This window comes from Colias philodice, chromosome 10 (assembly GCF_061535455.1).
Source record: "Colias philodice isolate Cphi_HAF_F1 chromosome 10, ilColPhil1 Martin Lab GWU primary, whole genome shotgun sequence".
Classification (NCBI taxonomy): Eukaryota; Metazoa; Arthropoda; class Insecta; order Lepidoptera; family Pieridae; genus Colias; species Colias philodice.
The window spans coordinates 6,506,733-6,530,263 of record NC_143095.1 but is presented as its reverse complement, the minus strand read 5'-3'; the positions used below and the strand labels follow the sequence as shown (position 1 = coordinate 6,530,263).

The 23,531-nt window shown below is 32.5% G+C and overlaps 1 protein-coding gene across 1 annotated transcript; it reads right to left on the bottom strand.

The window, feature by feature from the left end:
* Positions 1 to 302: 302 nt before the first annotated feature.
* LOC149485234 (putative inactive allantoicase) lies at positions 303 to 6,656 on the bottom strand. Its single transcript, XM_089700022.1, has 8 exons — positions 6,560 to 6,656; positions 4,328 to 4,526; positions 3,978 to 4,058; positions 3,547 to 3,707; positions 3,076 to 3,232; positions 2,159 to 2,305; positions 1,849 to 2,030; positions 303 to 993 (listed from the first exon to the last, which is right to left on the bottom strand). The coding sequence occupies exons 1-8, from the start codon at positions 6,614 to 6,616 to the stop codon at positions 859 to 861; spliced, it is 1,119 nt and encodes a 372-aa protein (XP_089556148.1). The 5' UTR covers positions 6,617 to 6,656; the 3' UTR covers positions 303 to 858.
* Between the last annotated feature and the right edge of the window lie 16,875 nt (positions 6,657 to 23,531).

The window sequence follows — 23,531 nt, the reverse complement described above, 5'->3', positions numbered from 1 at the left end:
GAATTGTTTGAAAGGATGGTGTCGTAATATTTTCTTTGTAATCTAAGATTTTCTTATTTTTAATACATACTTGAATTGTAATTGACTACATGTTAACAATTTTTTTTGAGTACTTATTATTTTTTGTGAATGGATTTAAATAAATTTCTAACTTTATTCTACAGAATTTTTTTATTACTTAACTTTTATTATATTCTCGTTAGGTAGAGGCAATTTATTTGTAATATCTTTACGATTCGTCATAGCTTTCTAGTAGGTATTATAGGTAAATGTATTAATCTAATGCAATAAAAATTCACCAAGACTTGCTTAAACATTTATTGCTAATAATACTTCAGATAGTTCATTGACCTGTGCATAATAATGTTAAATAATAACTTCACAAAAGTGCACAAAAATCAATAGTGCCACTATTATTAAATAATAATAAAACAATTTGTATTTAAATTAATAACAATAAATTATACTAAATACATTATCTTATCCCTTGGTGTTTTGCTATTGTAATATAATATAATTTATGTTTTATTAACAATATATTGGAATAAAAAACGTGTGTGCCGAGCAAACGTGTCAGAAGTGAAACTTCTTTGGCAAGATTCATAGATACCAAAATCGTCGCCTTACTCGATGACGTGACGGTAATGTAGAGCTTGACGCGACCTGGTAATTTTACTCTCAACGCGCCTAAAGAAGTTTCACATCAAAAATTTTCGAAAGTTTGATTGTGAAAATATAAATAAGTTATTATGATGAATTAATTGGAATGTTGACAAATAATTTCTCCCAATTTTTCATACACTAGTTTGCATTGAAATGAATACGTCTCAATAATACAATTCGGTGTAGTTTGTTAAGTTACATAATTTCGTTGGATTCCACGAAACCATACATCCTGACCCTGCTCATACCACCATCAGGTGCGATGATGACTCGTACATGGTTGATGGCGTCAGTGTCGCTGTCGAACCAATGTTCCCTGTTTGCGGATAGCTGGAAATAAAAAAAAATAGTTATTTTAGAAGCTAAGAGCTGAAAAAAAATTATATTAAAAGCCTGTGTCGATATGTTACTCGTTTTGTGTACGAAATGTTTGATTTAATACAATATAATAACATGACAAAATAGGAATAAAAGAAGAAGTCTATGATCACGCTCGTTTTACGTCTAAGGATAAATTTCGTAAGGGCTTTCACTCCTAAAAATATCTTGTAATATCGATAGCAAATAAATAATATTATCGTTTGGAACATTACTCAATTCTATGCCTATTTAAGGTACTGCATACTACTGCACAAAAAATGCCTGATACTGCCAGCCTAATTAAGTTAGTTAAACTTCATAGCGAGTAAAAGCCAAATAACAACGTTTTTAAAAATAACATTTGAATGGGCAATAAATTAGACTCACTGACATTAATAACGCTTCCAATTTGACTAGTGAATAATTACAATTAACCAAATAAATCGCATGACCAATTCCGAATTGAGTTTTAGTCTCGGATTCATTGATCTTGATTTTTCACTTGATAAAGTTCTGTCTCAAACATGAAATTAGAATTGTTTTTCTAATAGTTTGTGTATTTACGAGATAAATGTGAAGTTTCAGGTACTGACTTTTTGAATTCTTTTTACAGAGAATCACTTCGAAGATCGTATCACACCATAAAATTACATAATTTTGTTGTTAAAAGGACTAATTATTATTATTTCAATTGGTTTAAATGGTGATTGGTCACCTGCAAGTGTTGTATTATTGAGTTGCTAAAAATGATACGACTATGATAAAAAAAGTCTCTTATCCAATTACATTGGACTTAATTGTGTTAAGTTAAGGTTTGTCACATACCTTAACAGGACCAAGGATAGTCTTCCAGGGAATATCTTGAGAATCTTCCCATTCCTTATTGCCAAGATTAACTCCCTCAAATCGAATAGTATCGGGATAATTTCCTTTGAACTGGGTTGTGTCGGCACATATTTTTTTAACTCTGCCAGTAAAGCCTAGTTTGAAGACTGCATATTCTTCTCCTATAAAAAAGTTGATTGAAATAATTAGCCTTATTAATTATGTTATTTCAAGAATAATATTATATATACTTTTCAATATTTTTTTATTGTATTATCTATATTTTATATATAAGAATTTTAAGTCTTACCTGGTGAAGTGATAGTTCCATTGTCATAAGCAGTAATAACCTTAGGCCTATCCAGTCTACGAGCTGTCTCCCAACCATCAGCCATAGATTGACTTTTTTCTGGTTTAATTAAGTTCTTCGGAGAACTGAATTGTCCGTTTGAAAACCCTGGAAAAAAAGGTATAGATTAAAAGTCTTTCTTAATTGTATACGTTTCTTATAATAATCGCATATATTGAATTATGAATGAATGAGTAGTTATTACAAAATCAAACTTTAAAGAACATTGACACTAAGACAGATTACAGCATAGTACCAAATTTTAGTACACAAAAGAGTACAAGTAGAGTAAAAGTACAATTATTAAGTATGTTGTTCCAAAAAGAATTACAAATTTTGAACAATCGCAAGAATAAGATATCGTTAGACCTCATCAATTACGGTTAAAGAAATGCAAGCGTATTTAATTACGGCAAAGTCCTTAGAAAGATCTCGAAGGTTTAACAAAGGAGCGCTTTAGCTCGTTGCCTGGGAAATTACAGTTATTCGTTTGGTTCGTCCTGAAATGGAATTTGTGAATGCGATACCAGTTTGTGCAGATCTTGCAGACCTCCGAGGAATTCAGAACAAGTTTTGCAAAATCGCTTGTATTCCCAAAATGCCTAAAACTATCCTTGTAACGACTGGATAAAATCAGAAGCCAATTTTTGAAACTTGGTCTTTCCTTATTTTCAACCGCCTTCGAATAAGGAGGTGATTCTCAATTGGATAGTATTTTTTGCCTATTGCCTCTTTGGACTGGGTGAACCGATTGATAACTTTTTTGTGAAAGCGGTTTTACGGCTGGTCCCATTAACATTCTGCCCATTTCTGTATATTTAAAGGCGGTTTCGTCCTTTGTTAAAAAATGTTATTTTTCTATAATAAAATCAACTTACCAAGTAGTTTTCCTCCATTCAGCATAGATATTAAGTCTATTAACTGGTCTGGGGGCGGCACTGGGGGCATGGCATCACCGAATACACTGAGCCTTGCTATTCCACCATCGGGGAAAATGTTTATCCGTATGTGTGTCCAGGCTTCATCACTGAGCACCTGTTATTTTTATAAAATATTATGGAAATTATTTTTATGAAAAATTATTTCTTGAGTAGTTTTTCGTCATCAAGTTGATAATAATAATTAATTGGTAAATATTGGATTTGCATACTTTTTGAAATATTTTTGAAAATATTATAATAAAAAATATAACTTTAAAGGGAAAATAAATTTAGTACCAAAAATATCACATACCTCACACCTCACCCATACATCTTAAAATGGAATTGAACATACGCAACTCTCTTGAAAGAGCAAATTCTATGCAAATATTTCAGAGTATTCATTAAGATAAGTTATATACCACACACCTTTTGATAGTTTCTACGAGTCTCTTCATTACCCGGCTGCAATACGGTTAAGGGAACTATTTCTTCCCATCCATCTGAACGTAGCTTATTTATTTGTTTGAAATCGTCTTCTGTCGCTCCAGTACCTATACTTGCGTTCCTTTTTGGTATTATTGCTTCATCTGAAATTTTAATGTGTTTGTTGTATAACATAGTTATTATAGACTAGAGAGTAGGTAAAACGGATCGGGTGAAATTATCATAATAAATTCACAATTTAAAGTTTTGTGCCTACAATTTACAATTGTTTAAAGACATAAATGTTCTAATCAAAATTTTTGACTTTCTTAAATTTTTGAAACCTCCTACTACTTAATTATTTTTATATCAAGGAATTAATTTCTATATATCAAGAGAAACTACTCTACTAACTTTTTGAATACTTTTCTTACCTTCAGGTCTTAATACCGCAGCTTGAATGGAATATTTTGGTGCGTAATTACCAACAAAATACGCCGTATCTACCAATAAACCTGAAAAAAATTGCAAAAATTATCATTTAGTGGTAATTATTTTTCAAGTTTTTGGCGCTTTAATGAATATAAATTATAATGGGAACACGAATTAATCACATTTGCTCATACCAATAATCCTCAACAAATTATCTTTCTTGAACATTCTTCTTCATAATATAGGTAATCATTTATATTAACACTATTATGTAAATAAAAATTATGAAGTACAAATTTGCCGACTAAAATATTTAACAAAAAATAATGAATACAAAACTCATTTCGCTCACCTTTAATAGTGCAAATAGTAGCAAGTCTTATAATACACCAGTCATGCCCCTCAACCCTTTTTCGTCGTGTCTCCCATCCATCCATATACTTTCCATATTCCGTGTACTTATCAGCTATAAACTCAGGTTCAGTTCTTAGTAACATATTATCACATATCGCGAAGAAATCGTCGGTAGCGAATAGCACTTTGGCTCCGACCTGTGAACAATAATATAATCTTTGAGTGCTGTAACTCAAGTTTTCAAACAGACTGTCACAAAAATATTGAATACGGAAGTATTCTCAATTTGTAGCTAGCACCGTTGAGCCCATGAAGTCAAAAAGGCTAAAGCCGGCTAACTACTTAAACGCATCTACCTGCCAGGCCAATATGGGAACAATATCGGTTGAAAATATTTTATATAACATCGGAGCAATTTTTCTGTTCTCTAAATCGCCCCAACTTGCCTATACACATTACAATTAAGGAGCCAATTAAGGGTGCAATTCCAAAATTGCCCCTGCAGCAGGCAGGTAGGTGCAGCCGGTTTAAAGCAATATTATTTCCAGTGTGAAAAAATGACAGCTAATAGTATAGGTCGTCTAGCGCCATCACTTTTCCATACTGGAAATAATACTGCTTTATGAAATCATGGTAAACCCCCTGTTTATTGATTGACATTAAAAAACAACTGTAAGTTTCCTGTCACTCCCGTAAATATACTGTCTATATGATTTGTTTGTTTTAGGATTCAGTGACCCATATTGTGGCAAGTTTTTGTGAACTATCAATCCTACTATGTAAAATGTGAACATTCGCTGTAACTTATCGTAAACCGTTTCCTGAATAAATACAACATTACAGGACCACAATAAGTAGAATAATGGTTTACTTGAGACAAACTTTCGATTCCCATGTGACAATTAAATTAAATTACAATAATGCTACATTTGTCATAATATTATTTGCATAGAACGCCATTAAATTCAAAACAACCGATTAACAAGCTGATAAAAAATATAAATTTGACCTATCTAAGAAACATTTGCACTTGTGATAGAGAAGATTAACGCTCCAAAAATAACTTAAGGTAATATCCCGAAACCATATCAAAAAACGATTAGGTTTTTTAGACGCCGATTTGATAATAATTATAAAATCAATTAGTAAAACTAACCGTTTCATAATACCTATTAAATATACATAATATATACGTAATTATAATGAATGTGATTTCCCATTCCCAATACTAAGTAGATGCAGGACTTCTAATTACTTTCATACCGAAAGTTCAAACCCACGGGAATTCAGGTGCAGATTCTAGACGCAATTTAGGTCAACAACAGACTTTATCGTAGCAAAAATCTTATTAGAAATGTGAAAGTTTGTGAGGATGGATGGATGTTTGTTGTTCTTTTGCGCAAATACTACTGAACTGATTACAATGAAATTTGGTTTGTAGGTAACTGAAGACATAGGCTACTTTTTATCCCGGAAATCCCACAGGAATGGGGACTATGCGGGTTTTTCTTTGAAAACGCGGGCTAAGCCGCGGGTGGAAATTTAGTGTGTGTTATAAATAGATTATGACAGTTATTACTAGTGTAAATAATGTTTATTTTTATCTGACATTCATTAATGTATCTATATTTGGATATGAAAATAATACGTTAGAATAAATAATCATTATCTAACGATATTTAATTAATATTTTACAATTGTATCTATGTCAATATAAATAATTATTTAAGCAGTAATTATCTATTTTTGAAGTAATTTAAAAAGTAATAAGAAACTGCCAATTGTTTTCTATATGATAAGTATTTAAATGAAAATAGCAATCATTGGAAGATAGTATTTGAAATGAATACATACGAATTTATAGATTTATATGTTTTCACTTTATATGTTCTTAAAATGATGGTACATAATTAAAATATTGGGAAGAATAATTAAGATAACAATAATTATTTAATGAGGAATATCCTTCTTATTTCTATCCTACATAGACGAAGACGAGAGTTTGAGACGAAATAATCTAAAATTTCAAGGAAAAAATGTAATTATATTAGAAAGGATTACTAAAATTAAATATTATAAAAACCATATACTATTTAAATAATATTCAACTACATTATTATGAAAAAATTTCGCTCAAAGTTTGACATGATTAATGTACAAAAAATAATAAAGTACCCAATAAAATGAAGTCAACATTCACAACAAAAGTGTTAAAAAATTGTTTACTTACATCTTCCTTAGCGTAGTCGTTGAGATTCGTAAACGCCGGCGGCTTCGAATCGATCATTGTATCGACTTTATCTTTGAACTTGCCTAGACAAAGTGAGTCAACGTAATGATCTAAATGTGACAAACTCACTCCATTTATATACTATTTGTAACTGATGGTAAAAAATTAACACGATTAAGTTCGCTTATCTAAACACAAATTGATTCAGCCTTAAGCTATCTATGTAAAATTATTTCTTTTGGATGCACTTGGGTTAACATTTACGGGGTATTTTTTTATGTTTTTGCCCCTTTCTTTTTTGTTTGTGTAAATATGTAATGATGATAAAGAGGTTCGATTAATTTTAATATGAATGGAACTAAAAGTATTATTTATGGTTCTGTGCTGATTGAATTTCAAACTGATGAATTTAATACTCGTAACGCGTATTGAAAATTGTTAAAAAAAATATACCAACGATTGCAACGAAATAATGAATAATTTAATAACGCAGTAAAATTAATTTACTACAAACCATGATTATCATTGTAATATTCGTATCCGAATATAATATTATAATATGTTATGAAATAAATATTTGGTTGGGAATATTTATAGGAAGATAAGTTTTAATCGATATTGTTTTACTTGGATAGTATTTTTTCTACAAAAAATGAACAAATAGCCATAAAACGTCTCCAGAAAATTTAGCTCCAAAGTCAAGTCCGGCCACATCATAAAATAACTTTTTAAAAACCTTATAATAAATTTCAGATTAATTTTCACGTACCAGTAGGTATGTCAAAATTAATTATTATAAACCTCATTAAAAACGTTGCAAATTGAAGTGATAAAAAGGAGTTGAATAATATAATGTATTTAATGTCTATTATATGTTAATTTGTTGATTGTGTGACGTAAATCATCATCAATACATATAATAAAATTCTAGAAAAGTGGTGTCTGTACAATGAAAATATGTAAAAAAAAATTAGCAGGGGTTATTACTTAATCGATACCAAACCCAAAACTGTTGTTAAAAAAATTTTTGTCTGTTTGTCTGTTTGTCTGTTTGTCTGTTTGTCTGTTTGTCTGTATGTTTGAACACGCTAATCTCAGAAACGGCTTATCCGATTTAGATGCGGTTTTCACTAATATATTGTGGTAAGCTTCATTTAACATTTAGTGTTTATTTCATGTCAATCGGTTCATAAATAAAAAAGTTATGACCATTTAAGTAATCACAGCGAACATTTGCTAAGGCATTCTATACATGAATTACTTTATTACGTAAATTATACGCTAAAGTTATTCCTTGACATGTCCAGATGATCATATCGAAAGACCCCAAGCGTGTGGGGGGGGGTGGTTATGCTGAGGGGGTAGTAGGGGGGGTCAAAGGACCTTTATTTAGATTTTTGCTCATAAGTCTAAAACCTGCACAAATAGCATTATGGTTACTTCTAGGTAAATTTTCTATATAAAAGGTCTTTGAAATTATGTCGTAGGTATTATATTTTTAACCCCCGACGCAAAAAGAGGGGTGTTATGACCGCTATGTGTGTATTGCGTGTCTGTCCGTGCCACCGTAGCTCGCTAACGGGTAATACGAATTAGATGCGTTTTTTTGTTACATTAGTTGTTTATTATTATATTATAATACTAGCTGGTGCGTTGTGCGCGGGCTGCAAGCAGCCCGCGAGCCCCTTTTGCCCCTGGGTTGAAGCAATAGGGCAGTCATTTGAAAATGTGTTAGAATTCCAAGTCCATTTATAATTTTCTGCTAACTGCGATTCCACAGTCAATCGGAAGTGCTTATAAATTCCCAATTCATAAATTTTCTATTCTGGAATGCTGTCGACCTTCGAGGGTGCGTTGTGCGCGGGCTGCAAGCAGCCCGCGAGCCCCTTTTGCCCCTGGGTTGAAGCAATAGGGCAGTCATTTGAAATTGCATCAAAATCCCCCGTCAATTTGTTATTATCTGCTAACAGCGATTCCACAGTCAATCGGAAGTGCTTATAAATTTCCCATTCAAATATTTTCTATTCCGGGGGGCTGTCCACCTTCGAGGGTGCGTGGTGCGCGAGCTGCAAGCAGCTCGCGGCTCATCCCAGGGCAGAAATCTTCAGTCATTTGAAAATGCATTCGAATTTCCTGTCCATTTGTTACATCTGCTAACAGCGATTCTACAGTCAGTCGAAACTGCTTATAAATTACTTATTCAAATATTGGTTAAATTCTTGAAACGTGATCCCTGAATTTCATCATTTTGAGGTGTCTAATCGATAGCGGGCAGTGACTTTTCATAATAAACTGTTAAAGAGTTTACTTAACACGCTCGTCGCTTCGCTCCTCGCTACCTATTTGAATATTTACGCCGGCCGCTGACTTGACTTGCTCGCTTCGCTCGCTTGGCTAGTGCGGTAGTTCAAAAGTTAACCTAACTGGCTCGTCGCTTCGCTCCTCGCTACTTCTTTGAATATTTACGCCGGCCGCTGACGTGACTTGCTCACTTCGCTCGCTTGGCTAGTGCGGTAGTTCAAAAGTAACCTAACTCGCTCGTCGCTTCGCTCCTCGCTACTTCTTTGAATATTTACGCAGGCCGCTGACGTGACTTGCTCGCTTCGCTCGCTTGTCTTGTGCGGTAGTTCAAAAGTTAACCTAACTCGCTCGTCGCTTCGCTCCTCGCTACTTCTTTGAATATTTACGCCGGCCGCTGACGTGACTTGCTCGCTTCGCTCGCTTGGCTAGTGCAGTAGTTCAAAAGTTAACCTAACTCGCTCGTCGCTTCGCTCCTCGCTACTTCTTTGAATATTTTCGCCGGCCGCTGCCGTGATTCGCTCGCTTCGCTCGCTTGGCTCGTGCGGTAGTTCAAAAGTTAATAAATATTTTCTGCTCCGGGAGGCTGTCGACCTTCGAGGTTGCGCGGTGCGCGGGCAGCAAGCAGCCCGCGGTGCCATCTTTTTCCGTTGCTATATTCCTATTACCCTTCCTACTATGGAAATTTCCATACAAAATTTTCGAAAAAAAAAATTTCGCTTTTTAACAAAAATTTTTATATATCTGGAAGCGGACCAGGTTTTGAAGCATTTTTTACTTTGGCGACCTCGACCTACCTGCCACCGGTTCAGAGAGCCGTTGAATTATGTGATGTATGGAAAATGGAAACCGGGGGTCGGAGAGAAATTCTGAGTATGCAGTTTTGTAAATCTGGCCGATCAGAGCACAAAAGTCAATTTTCAGACCGATCGTAAAGTAAACGGCGCCACCATCTTGCCTCGAAAAATCGGCCATTTTTGAAAAAAAAATTACGTCCAATTTGATATTTCTCAATTGCCCTGGTAGCACCCCATCTTCCTGATCATTTTTTAGTTCTACACCCCCCACCTATCTGGCGCCGTTTCGGAGAGCCGTCGAATTTCGCGTTGTATGAAACTCGGAAACCAGCGATGGAAACTCGATGATGAGTATGCCAACTTAATGTGCGGCTCGATTAAAGCCCCTGTGCCAAGTTTCAGCGCGATCGGACCAGCGATGGCCGTTTTAGCATTTGTATGGCGGCGGCCATTTTTTCCGCCATTTTGAATTTTTTTCACTATCTGTGGTAATTGCTCGAGGTTTACTACACATTTAGTTTGAGCACCCCAGATGTAGCTGCTACCGTTTGCGCGGGCCGTTGACCGTCTCCGCGGGCTGTGAGAAAGTTCAAAATTTCGGATTTTTCTGGATATCCTGGGAGCTGGGCGAGTATGAATGCATCATTAGTGTGTTTCTCCGTTGCGCCACCTCGTCTAAATTTACGTTTTTATGTTTGCGCCAAAAATGGAAAAATTCCAAAATCGAGCGACCCACTATGGCTCCCTGGTAGCGTCCCAGGGTGGTGATCATTTTTAGTTCCCGGACCCCCCACCCAACTCACACCGTTTCCGCGGGCCGTTGGATTTTACGTTGTATGGAAGTCGGAAACTGGGGCCCGGAGCCACTCGAACGGGGCACCGATCGATTCGCCGGCTCGAACAGAGCACGTGTGCCAAATTTGAGACGTAAGGATTCATAAACGGCGATTTTGGCAAAGTACGGCGGCCATCTTGTTTTCGCGAAAATCCCCATTTTTCCACCACCCCTGGTAATCGCCACCAGTTCTGAGCATTTTTTGTTCAGACACCCCCCCTCCAGGTACCACCGTTTTTGCGCACCTCCAGGGGTCCACTCGGTTTTCGAAGATGATCGAGATCGCTATATTTTTCCTCTGGTCACTCGGCGCACCTCTACACAATCACATAATTATCCCCCCCACTTTCCCCGTAGTTTCCGAGAAAAGCGATGTCAATCAGTCAGTCAGTGAGTGGTAGTGTAGCTTTATATATATATGATAGGGGTAAGTGGGAATGAAAAAAACGAATGTTAGTTCTTAATGTAGGTTGTTAATGTAGGTTATACCCAAGTGATATATCAAATGAAAATAGACGACATGTCAGAAACAATTAGTCAAATTTTATCAAAATCGGTTCATCCATTTATTTGATATAGGGGTAAAAGTGGGAATAAATAAATGAATTTTATCAAATATACTCAAGTGACGTATCTAATGAAAGACATGACGTGTAAAGTACAATAAGACATATTTTTTCAAAATTGGTTCATCCATTTATTGGATAAAAGTGGCAATAAAAGTTGTCAAATATACCTAAGTGGCATATCAAATGAAAGGGCATGACCTGACGTGAGAAGTATAATGAGGCATAGGTATTTAATCAAAATCGGTTCATCCATTTATGATATAGAGGGGTAAAAGTGGGAATGAAAAAAACGAATGTTGTCTGTTATACCCAAGTGATATATCAAATGAAAAAAGACGACCTGTCAGAAACAACAAGTCAAATTATATCAAAATCGGTTCATCAATTTATTTGATATAGGGGTTAAAGTGGGAATAAATTAAAACAATTTTATCAAATATACTCAAGTGACGTATCTAATGAAAGACATGACGTGTAAAGTACAATAAGACATAATATTTTATCAAAATTGGTTCATCCATTTATTGGATATAATATGTAGGTATAAAAGTGGGAATAAAAGTTGTCAAATATACCTAAGTGGCATATCAAACGAAAGGGCATGACCTGACGTGAGAAGTATAATGAGGCATATATTTTAATCAAAATCGGTTCATCCAATAAGTATATGTAGGGCAAAAGTGGGAATGAGAAAAACGAATGCTGTCTGTTATACCCAAGTGATATATCAAATGAAAAAAGACGACCTGTCAGAAACAATTAAGTAGTCCAATGTTATCAAAATCGGTTCATCCATTTATTTGATATAGGGGTAAAAGTGGGAATAAATAAATAAATTTTATCAAATATACTCAAGTGACTTATCTAATGAAAGACATGACGTGTAAAGTACAATAAGACATATTTTATCAAAATTGGTTCATCCATTTATTGGATTATGGATATAGGTATAAAAGTTGTCAAATAATATACCCAAGTGGCATATCAAATGAAAGGGCATGACCTGACGTGAGAAGTATGATGAGGCATATTTAATCAAAATCGGTTCATCCATTTATTGATTTATAGCGGTAAAAGTGGGAATGAATAATCGAATGTGGTCAAATAATATAATCAAGCGGCATATCAAATGACGTGTGAATTACAATTAGTCATGTTTTTTTTTTAGTCAAAATTGGTTAATCTGTTTATTACATATAGGGCACCTTAGGGGTGATAGTGGGGATAAATAATCCAAATGGAGTAATAAACGAAAGGATATGACATGTACATAATATATAGGTATGATTAGACATGGTTTAGATCAAAATCGGTTCTGCCATTTACTAGGGGTGAAAGGGAAAAGTTGAAAGTCTGTGAAAGTAGAAGGAATATGGGAGCGGGTGAATAACCACATCCTGGAAATTTTGAACTCTTCTGTACCTAAGTTTTATAGCTCAGTTTAGTAATAAATTTTACTAACAGTTCTTTTGTGTTATTATTTATTTTATTTCTTAACTTTATAATAATGTGTAAGTATGTACTTATAATTTAGTTGTATATGATTAGTACGTGTTTCAAGACGTGTTTACTCAATAATTGTGTGTTATGTAGTAACTACTATGCAGTCACTATTCCACGCGGACGAAGTCGCGGGCACAGCTAGTTCTTAAATATAATGTTCCAATTCTTCTAAAATCAAGAAAATAATACTGAAATGCATTTAGACGAGTAACAATTCATGAATCCTAACAATCTAGACCTTTTCAATTCTTTTTACTGTAAACAATATAAAACCTTGAGGTTCTGAACTGAATTACGGCAAAAAGTTTTAATGAATGAGAATGATTCTTGAAAAAAATTCATTTAACAAGTAATAGAAAGGCTTGTGTGCGATGATGCGTTGATAATAATATCTATTTGTGTTTTCGTAATTGTTTCAATTAAATTTCGGTTTCTAAACCAAAATAGAAAACAAAAAAAACATGCATTGCAGAGTTTTAATGCGCCAAACATAAATACAGATACATAAATTTTTACAAAACTTTAATATAGTAGGTACTCGTAGATAGCTTTTATTTTAAAGAGCTTCCTAATTTGTGTAAATAAAAAAGCATACTTTGCTAATAATGAATGCTAATAAATAAAAAAGAATACTACTACAAAAATTTTTCACGTGCACCTACATCTAAAAAAAGTCATGAAAGGTTTATTCTAAGTATATACTATTCAGTACTAGTATAGTATTATAATATTATCTTTGGTATAGCTATTCATATATTATCGTGTACATTGTAGGTGTAAAAATCACACGCGACAAAATCCTTTGGAATCTGTGAATAACGCATATGAGTAAAGTGCACTTATATTGAATTGAAAATTATTTCCGCATGCTTCGTAAATCAATAATTCGGGATCACAACACTAGCTGCCATTTTAGTGGGGCTTTAAATAAATTGCTTTTTTTGCCGGCCATTTTGTTATTTATCATGAGTTTTACTTTGATTTCAGTATGGTTTTATTAAAATAGTGCGTTCGTTTACATTCTGGGCTTCGTGTTACTTTATAGAGATGTTTTAACGATCAATTATTATTATTAAATGCTATGATTTTTTGTTAAAATTATATTAACTGTTACGGTCTACGTATTATAAGTAAATTAAAGCGAGATGGACGTAAAAAATTCGAAGTATGTTTTATTTTACAATAGCGTATATTATAAACAAAAATAAAATTAGTGTTTAAAAATTAATTCAATAGCAATCATTTTGTGTTTTGTATTTCAAACAAACCAACGAAAACAAACTTGTTTTAATGGATACGTAGTTATATAAAATGTTAAGTCAAAATTTCCGTCAGTACCTATCTTCTATCTCATAAAGAGCATGTTAATTGAGTCATTGTTTTGACTTTAATTTTTTGTCAAAAGATTACAATATTCGACAAATAATAACAAACATAACTATAACGAGGTTACTGTCGAAATACATATTACAAACATCACATAAGAAAGCTGATAACGATAATTATGAAGGTGAAAGGTTAAATCCGAAGGGATCCAGATATATCAAGTTTTGCAATAACCTTTGTTTATATTTGAGTTATAGTTAATTACCGCGATAGCTGGCACAAGTTAAATCATACATTCTGCGTTTGATTTTAAATATTTGATACATTAAAATATGAACAGTGAAGCACAATATTATGTGTTTTAGAATATACAGTATTTTTTATTATTAATAAGTGTACCTAAAAACGAGGAAAATGTTTACTCTTTATTGGTTCAAGAAAAGAAAAAAACGGGTAATAAATAACAATGTAATAGCTAAAATTATTACAATTTTTTTACTTAACAACAACAACAACGGAATGATCGGTATACAGTTATAGTATTTTAAAGAGCTATACAAATATTTAATAATTATTAAAAACATTATAGTATTTTGACTTGTTTAAGCGATTAATATAATATTATCTCTGCCATAGAGTACTAAATAAATAAAAGATATTCTAATTATTCATCACTAGGTTTTCGCCCGCGGCTTCGCCCGCGCAGTCAAAGAAAAACCCGCATAGTTCCCGTTCCCGTGGGATTTCCGGGATTGCGTCTTTTTCCCAGGATAAAAAGTAGCCTATGTCCTTTTTCGGGTATCAAAATATCTCCATACCAAATTCCATGAAAATTGGTTCAGTAGTTTAGGCGTGATTGAGTAACAGACAGACAGACAGAGTTACTTTCGCATTTATAATATTAGTATGGTTTTCTCTGGTCAAGTTTGACATTGACTTGAAGATTTTTACAAAGTATATCATTAAAATGTTACTTATTTATGATTCTACAGTTAAAACAAATAAAAAACAAATTCAAACGAGTAATTAAAGTCTCTGAACGTCTCTGTAATTAACCGACATTTACGAAACATACTGTTTAAAGACTTGAAAGGTAATTGAGTTCTGTTAACAAGTAAGGTCGTATGATATTTTCAAAAATTTCAATATTTCTCCAATTTTTTTGTTGTCACATTCGAAACGCAGTTATAAATATTAATCATGTAGTTTGTAATAGATAATGAACTAAACGTTTTGGAGTTCGTTGAATTTTTAATATTATGTAGTACGAATGCTTATTTTTTTAACAATTGTTGGAATTTTATTGATGAGTGGTAAATTCAAAATTTTCAGGATATTCGTTGCTAAAAATGAAAAACTTCCAGGAAGGCGTTTAATAAATGTGACTAAAAAATGGTCGATAAGACGTTATCATTTCATATATTACCTACTCTATATTTCACTTAAAGTATATTATATGTTTAGGGATTTTACTACCGTGATTCTATAGGTGGTTGTAAATTTCGGTAGAAAGCAAGAATGTTAACTAATCAAGAAGAGTTTGAAACTCCGTGGTGATAACAATATTTTTGTCTGGTAAAATTTATAAATTTAAGTAAGATAAATAAGTTAGATTACAGGAAATTCGGTGGTTAAATAAAATATCAATAAGTCAAAGAACATTCTCTTTGATATTGTTATTATCATAATTTCTTAAACATAGATTAATCTCACTAAGCACACATCGATTTTAACAAATAACACAAAAGGTATTAATACAGTGAATTAATTAATTCTGTAACATTTCTCTGACCCGTTTTCGTTAATTTACATCTCCCTGGAAACTCTAAGGGATTACATTATAAATTCTTACTGAGTTACATTACGAGAACGTACGTGGAGTTTCGATTTGGGAATATTGTTATTTATTTTTTATAATAAATTTCATTTTTAATTACTGGAACAACGGAATGTTATAAGTTTGATATTTCTCTTTATGATGATACTATAATGATAACCAATTTTCAAAAAAATGCCTGATATACAAATGTTTTCGAGGTATACCTACCGCCCATAATGAAAAAAAATCATTTTGATGATAGATTTTATTCACTGCTAAACAACACTAACCGTAAAAATAACCTAAGAATTCCTGTGTTGATTTAAAATTCACCGTTATTTCTTCTTCCTTAAAGTAGATAATTATTGTTATTATAACAATTAGTTAATGTTATTTGAATTCATGTAACACGCTGTAATGTAGTGAGTATGATACAATCATACTTAGAGCGTATACGCACTATGCGGGTAGCCGCATTGCGGGCAGCCGTCCGGCTGACCGCAATCACAATTATGTACGTAATATTCATTTCTATGCGCACTGCGATGCGGCTACCGCAGACCGCACAGTGCGCATAGAAATGAATATTACAAACATAATTGTGATTGCGGTCAGCCGGACGGCTACCCGCAATGCGGCTACCCGCATAGTGCGTCTACGCTCTTAGACTGCATGGACACATACACACACTAGTGTACGGATACGTGTGTCTATAATATGTGTGCTCAAGAATATACTTAAGCATGCATATGTGTAGAACTCTACCATGCGCATGTGTAGGTATAGGTAGGTATATAAATAATTATATTATGTATATTGTCTACACAAAGCTCTTTTATTATGCGGTAAATACAATTTTATTTCAAACGTGACTTTTGGCATAGGCTTCCTTCAACAACTTTATGAATTATGTATAATATTTATATACTGATGCTTATATTTATGTATGCAGCTTAATTATGAAAAGGATATAATTATGTAATAGTACAAGTTTCGACACTCATAGATAATATTAATAAATAATTTTCTCAACGTATCTATACGCCAGTTCGAGAATTGATTACTTCCAATCATAGTAGGTCAATCGTTCTTTACTGTGAACTTTACAGATATTATATGCATCTTGATGAATTTATTTTTTATAGTTTAAATGAAATTCTATTCATATATTATGTAAATGCACGATCTCTGGGGTGAAAATCTGAGACACTTTTTAATTCCTATCTTTCTCAAACAATTTTTTGTTAAGTTTTTGTTAGCGTCCTATATTAGTGTTAGTAATACTTAAAGATAAGTGCGGGATGTCTATAAGACGTGACGCAGATAAATGGCAGACGGACATAATTTTAATGTGTATAGGTATATTTCGCTGATAGAGCAATGCTAAAATATAAATAAACATGTCTTAAACTAGATCACGCTGTCTACATCTACCGCTTTCGTGATTTCTTGCTTGTGTGTATTCATTCGTTTTGGTTACATATTTTATAATATCTATATTACAGGTGTTTATGTATATATTAAGGTATTTAATGTTTAATGTATTGGGTTTAAAGCGTCTATTCGCATATTTTTTACTTCTAGCAGCTGTATAAGAGTTTATGAATTGATGGACAAAAGAGATTACATTCCTAGAATACCTACACACCGAAGGAAAATCTAGAATATAGTATTTCCAGCGAAAATTGCTGAAATATCAAGATACGTCAGATCTAGATTTATAGAAACACAAGTTTAATAGAAGGAGTAAGCAACACAACTTTACCTACCTATACCACAGCCTATACTACTTTATTTACTTGATTAGACCATACAATTTTTTATGCATTTACAAAAAATACACAAACTCCTCGAAATGCACCAAAACAATACTTTGATCTCCACACGATGCAGCGGTTCCATTACGCGCTGTCTTCCCGATGATAAATTATTACCCGCTGTATATAAATTATTGTACGATGTCTCATGGAAAGTTGACGTGCAGCTGCTAAGAAAAGATGCAAGTTGGGTTATAATTTTTAATAACGGTTCGCTGTCGTTTCGCTTTAATTTTGCACAATAAAAGTTAGATGTATGCGACCCGCCTTCGCTTCGTTTTGCTCTACCTTAGAGGTTTTTTTATGATTTTGAGAAAAAATATAAGTCAAGACTAATCAAATACAATAAAATATAAATACATTAATAAAATACAATAAACACGAGTATAGTCCATAACCATGATCCTTAAAAAACCCTAAACATTGGTCAAATTAAATAAGAATCGTCTATCCATTTTCTTATCCACTTTTTGACAAGAATATGTAAAAATCTTAGATTAATTTTAAATTAATATTTATGGTACAAAAAGAATAATATTATTTGTAGATTCAAACACAATAAATGCCCTTAAAAAACATTTTTTGGGAATTCTTATCAAAGTTTGTATTGTTATAAATTTAATATTATGTGCATATTAAACTTAACATTATCACAATTTGTTTTGTTTAAATGGGCTTATTGTTTTTTTAATCTGAAAAAATTTAATATGCACATAATATTAAACTTAAAACAAAAAAAAAACCTCGATAAGAATTCTCAAAAAAAGGTATGTTGATTGTTTAATGAGGAATTATTAAAAAATACCACCTATATTGAAACCTTGCATAATATCGACATAGAAAATCATTTTGTTAATTTATATATTCTTCAAATACTTTATAGAATAAAAGCTACCATGGCGGCAATTTATTATCCCTTATAACAAATCAACGTCTCCATAAAAACAGATATCAGAATGCTCTTGAATCACATTACCAGATATCCAACTATCACATTTCGCATTTAAAAGTTAGTTATCTCTATCTCAGATTTGAACTCCTTTCAACTTCAAAAGGCGACTTGTACGTCAAGCTCTGCAGTAACCAACTTTGACTTCTAGACGACGACTCAATATTGTATTTAACTGACGATAAATTAAATTACCTCGTGTTTGCTAACAATGTGACCCAATTGACTGAATTCAATGTATTTGAATACGAACTAAAATAAATTATTTATATTATTTATAAGTATAAACTTTTCATGTCTGTGTTACGAAGATTTTTCTCGATATATTATATGCAAGGCATTAAATTGGTGGTATAGATTCTATAAAGTTTGTGTATACCTAAAATTAAGTTTCAGTTTTACATGCTGGAAGTACTATTTACTCAAATAATTATTAGAATCATTTAATAGTCACAACTTGAAAAAGAATGATGCCACAAAATGTACCTACATAGCATTACAATGTATTTCGCTTTGCAATCTATAAGAAGCAGCTAAAATTGTTGTAAGATCACTTCACAAACTTTCTCGAATAATAACGACATTCAAGTCTCGTCTCAAAGGAAGTATTTGTCACTAAAAGGTCGTCAAAGCACCTGTAAGATCACCAGTCATGTTACAAGTGTTTATGGGCGGTGGTGACCACTTAACATCAGGTGGCCTACCTACCTCTTTGCTTGCGCTGCCAAAAAATCCTACCCTATACGAACAATAATATTATCTACACATGTCTTTGTATTTGAGTGGAATATTTTAAGCTCAATAATCGTAAAGGGAGCACTCTCTCTGGGCTCTTAAGTAACGTACTAAGACTGAAATATTATAGAAGAAAAAACTTTCAACAAAATTGGCTTGAATAAATCATGATGTGTAGTTTTTCGTACATTTATATTTAATAGTACTTTGATTATTTTAGATGATTTGTTGAAAAAAATGTCTGTATTTACATACTTTCAACATAACAATTTCTTGATATTTACCTATATCAAGTTCGGAGAATCGGGTTTCACTTAGAATTTCAGATCAGATCGGGTTTGAGTTTAATATCAAGAACAGTATGGGGAAATGAAGAATTTCATTAAAATTTCTACTTGCCGACATGATGAAAATTATATATTACAAATTTAAAATGCACAAAGTTTATAAGGTGCTAGAGTCATATTTTTACAACTGGCGCCGTGAAATACGGAGCCGAGATATTTTCGTGCAAACATTTTCCATTTTCCTCCCAAGTTATAAAAAGTACTTCAATTAGCACAACCTGACTAATGTTACAATGTTCGTTCCAATTTGTAAAGTATAATTATTACTTACATTGAAAAATGCAATAAAAACTGGGATACTAAAAGCATTTTTTGTCCAAATAGTACTCCATTGAGTATATTATAGCAGAATACACATAAGACATTAACAGATAGGATATACTATTTAAGTTCATTGGCATATTTTGGAAAATGTTTTCTCTTTCTCTAATACCTACAGGCTACAAACAAAACAATAATAATTACTTTCTATTCTTATCAAATACATATTATATTCATTATTATTTATTATTGTATATTGTTATAGGACCAAAATGTGCTAATTACCGTTTCTGAATAATAAAGTAATTAGTTTTGTTTTATTTTGTACCAACATAACAATAAATACTCGGAATAATTTTTGTTTTTACTTTAATAAATATCATGTTTTTATATCTTTGCCAAAAGGTTACCTACCTTTCACGGTAATAAAAAGCTAATGTTTCCAGTGTTTTTGGGGCACTCTCTTATATTTTTGTACATAATAAAATATAAGAGAATTTATTTAACGCCTGACTTGTTCATAAGAGTAACTTATATAAATATATTGTCAGATTCACAGGATTTTCTCCCAATTTGGACGAAATGTCAATTTGTTAAATCGTTGGGCGTCAATCTGCTTACACCGCACCGCACCTGTGATTTTTGGCATCTCTCAATTTCCTGAAAATGCTTTACTTCTTTAGGAACCCTATAATATATGTCACATTTTTTGTGTAGGTTACTGAAGAGAAAATGATTTAACTATATTTATAATATAGAATAATACGTATGTTTAAGAATTATTAAGAAGGTATAAAAAAACTAACAGCCACATAGAAATTGCACCATAATTTATACAACATTATCTTCAATGTGATTCACAAATACCTTCTCCTCGAATTCAAATTTAAGATAAAAGATTCATATTAACACAGCTCAGCATTGAAGATTTTTTAAGAGCTAGTTAAATTGACCCTAACGATGTTACAAAGGATCCCATCGTTTCGTAAAAATTTGATTTGTAAATAAACCCCTCTTCGAGTGGAAATCTCTCCTAATTTCTTCGAATCAGTTCATTCAATTTGCTATCTTCATGAGGGGTATGGAATGAGGTTATTCTACTCATTATAAGAGAGATGATGCTCTGTTTCTATTGTGTTATGATCAATACTTGATAAATGATAAGATTTTGACTGTTTTTTTTTGTATAGATTAAAATAAAATAAAAAAATAAAATAAAAATCATTTATTGATCAATTTGTGGGTTAGGTACAAACATGTAACATTTGGACCCCAAACTAGGACAGCCTGTATTTTGGGGTCCACCTTCCTTAATGACACAATAATAACAGAACTATAGCATAATATTAACTTAAATAATGATTTAGGTAATTTAGCTATTTTTATACAAAATTATACAAAATAAAATTTAAATTATACATTTTTTTACTCAAGTTTAGTAGATATACTCATATGTTGTGCGTGCGTGTTTGAATGAGTGCGCGTGTTTGTATGCATGTGTGAGCGTGTCTGTATGTATGAGTGTGTGTGTGTGTGTGTGTGAATGTATGTGTGTATGAGTGTGTTAGCGCGTGAGTGGATGTAGTGGCCATAGATAGAGGTTTGCTAAATTTTTATTTGAACTATGTATTGTTCAGTATCTGAATAATTCTGGGTCAGCAACCACTCTGTAACCTTCTTTTTACATTTTACTAAGGTAAGACTGTGTATAGAAAGGCTTTTATTGACCTTTTTATATAAAAATATACTCATGTATGAAGATTGGCGACGAAGGAAACCAGTACGCGGAATAAGGTTAGAGCATACCAGGTCATTTCTTCTCTTACCAGAAGAGACAGCACAAAGAGGTGTTATTTTATGTTGTCTAAGTGTTATTTGCAATATATATGTCTGCCTTACATTCAGAATTTTAGCTTCCCTATACAGCTGGTCAGTTGGATATCTAAAAGGTTTATGAAGAATGACCTTGAGAATGCCTCTTTGTGCTCTCTCTAGAATTATTAACGACGTTTTGAAAGTGCCACCCCATACCGAAATGCAATATTGGATAATTGAGTGGCAAAGAGCTTTGTAAACCATAAATATGATATTGTGTTCCAGTAATACCCTAAGTCTTTTAAAAATCCACGACAGTTTCCGAACTCTAGTGGTTATAAGTTCAATATGTTGCTTCCATTTACAAAGGTTATCGATTATAACTCCTAGGTATTTAATGTGTGGAACCATTTTTATAGCAGAACAATTGCATATTATATTCGAATTGAATGTATCACAGTTGTGAACTTTTAATATAAAATCATTAGGTGGTTGAGAAGAATTAGTGGGACTAAACGCAATAAAATTAGTTTTTTCCAGATTTAAGGTGAGTAGACTATTTCGCAACCAATTTGAAACAGTTCTAATGCCGTTCTCCGCGTGGAGGCACGCCTCAGCCCAACTCTCTCCATGAAAGATAAGTGAAGTATCATCTGCAAAACTAATAATTGAGCCATTGGCAAGATTTAAGTTACAGAGAGAGTTTATATATATTAAGAAGAGAGTTGGGCCGAGCACACTTCCCTGCGGTACACCGAATAACATAGGACAGTCATCACTAAGATGATCATTTATTTTAACACACTGAAATCTATTTTCGAGGTAGTTTTTAAAAATTTTTAACGGAACATCACGAATACCATACCTTTCCATCCTCTCCAAAAGTATCGGAACAGAAACTGTGTCGAATGCTTTTTTTAAGTCTAAAAAGATACCTAGGACCTTTTGTTTTTTATCGACATGATTACCTATTTGATTAACCAAGTGATTAACTGCATCTTCTGTGCACCTGCCCTTTCGAAAACCAAATTGGAAGTTTGAGAGTAGATTATATTTCTCCAAGAAGTTAACAAGTTGTTTATTAAGAATTTTTTCTAATATTTTCGAAAGGACAGGGAGCACAGAGATAGGTCTATAATTATTAGCATCTTTTCTGTCCCCACTCTTATAAACAGGATGAATAAGCGACTTCTTGAAAACATTAGGAAATATGCCTTTAGCTATACATGAATTGAATATATTAGTTAAATAAGGAATTATTATGTGTTTCGCCTTTTTAATGAACTTGGTTGGGATACCATCCCAACCACATGCACTACTATCTTTTAAATTACTTATAATACCATCGATTTCCAAGTCATTTGTTTCCAAGAGAACCATAGATGTTGATTGATTAGTTTGTTGATTTTCAAGAAAATTAGTACCAGAATTATTATTAGAATTTAGTTTAATATTAGCAGCTAGATTTTTCCCAACCGAACCAAAGAAGTGATTAACTTTATTAATAGAAATTTTAGGATCACTGTTGCACGAGAGTAAATCAATCGGAGGTGTTTTCGTTTGTTTGCAATTAGTTATCTCTTTTAATTTATTCCATATTAACTTATTGTTGTTGCTTGCTTTTGAGAATTCCGATCTCTCATATGCTAATTTCAAATTTTTTAAAGTTTTATTACAAAAATTTCGATATCTTAAATATGTTAATTTTAGGGTCAAGTTATTAGGCTGCTTTTTTAATTTTAAATGCATGCGGTCTCGCGTACGTATACATCGTAACATTCCAATAGTTACCCAAGGTTTAATAATTTTCTGACTGCGAGAAAGAGAAATAATTTTGGTATTTATTTTTAAGGAGTTCATGATTGCAGTAGTGAGATATTCAGCAGCTAAATGGGGATTTT

Coding starts and splice junctions, on each gene's coding strand:
- LOC149485234 (XM_089700022.1), bottom strand. CDS start 6,616: ATGATCGATTCGAAGCCGCCGGCGTTTACGAATCTCAACGACTACGCT. Junction 4,059..4,327: donor TACTATTTGCACTATTAAAG/GTGAGCGAAATG, acceptor AATTTTTTTCAG/GTTTATTGGTAGATACGGCG. Junction 3,708..3,977: donor TGCGGTATTAAGACCTGAAG/GTAAGAAAAGTA, acceptor TTAAAATTTCAG/ATGAAGCAATAATACCAAAA.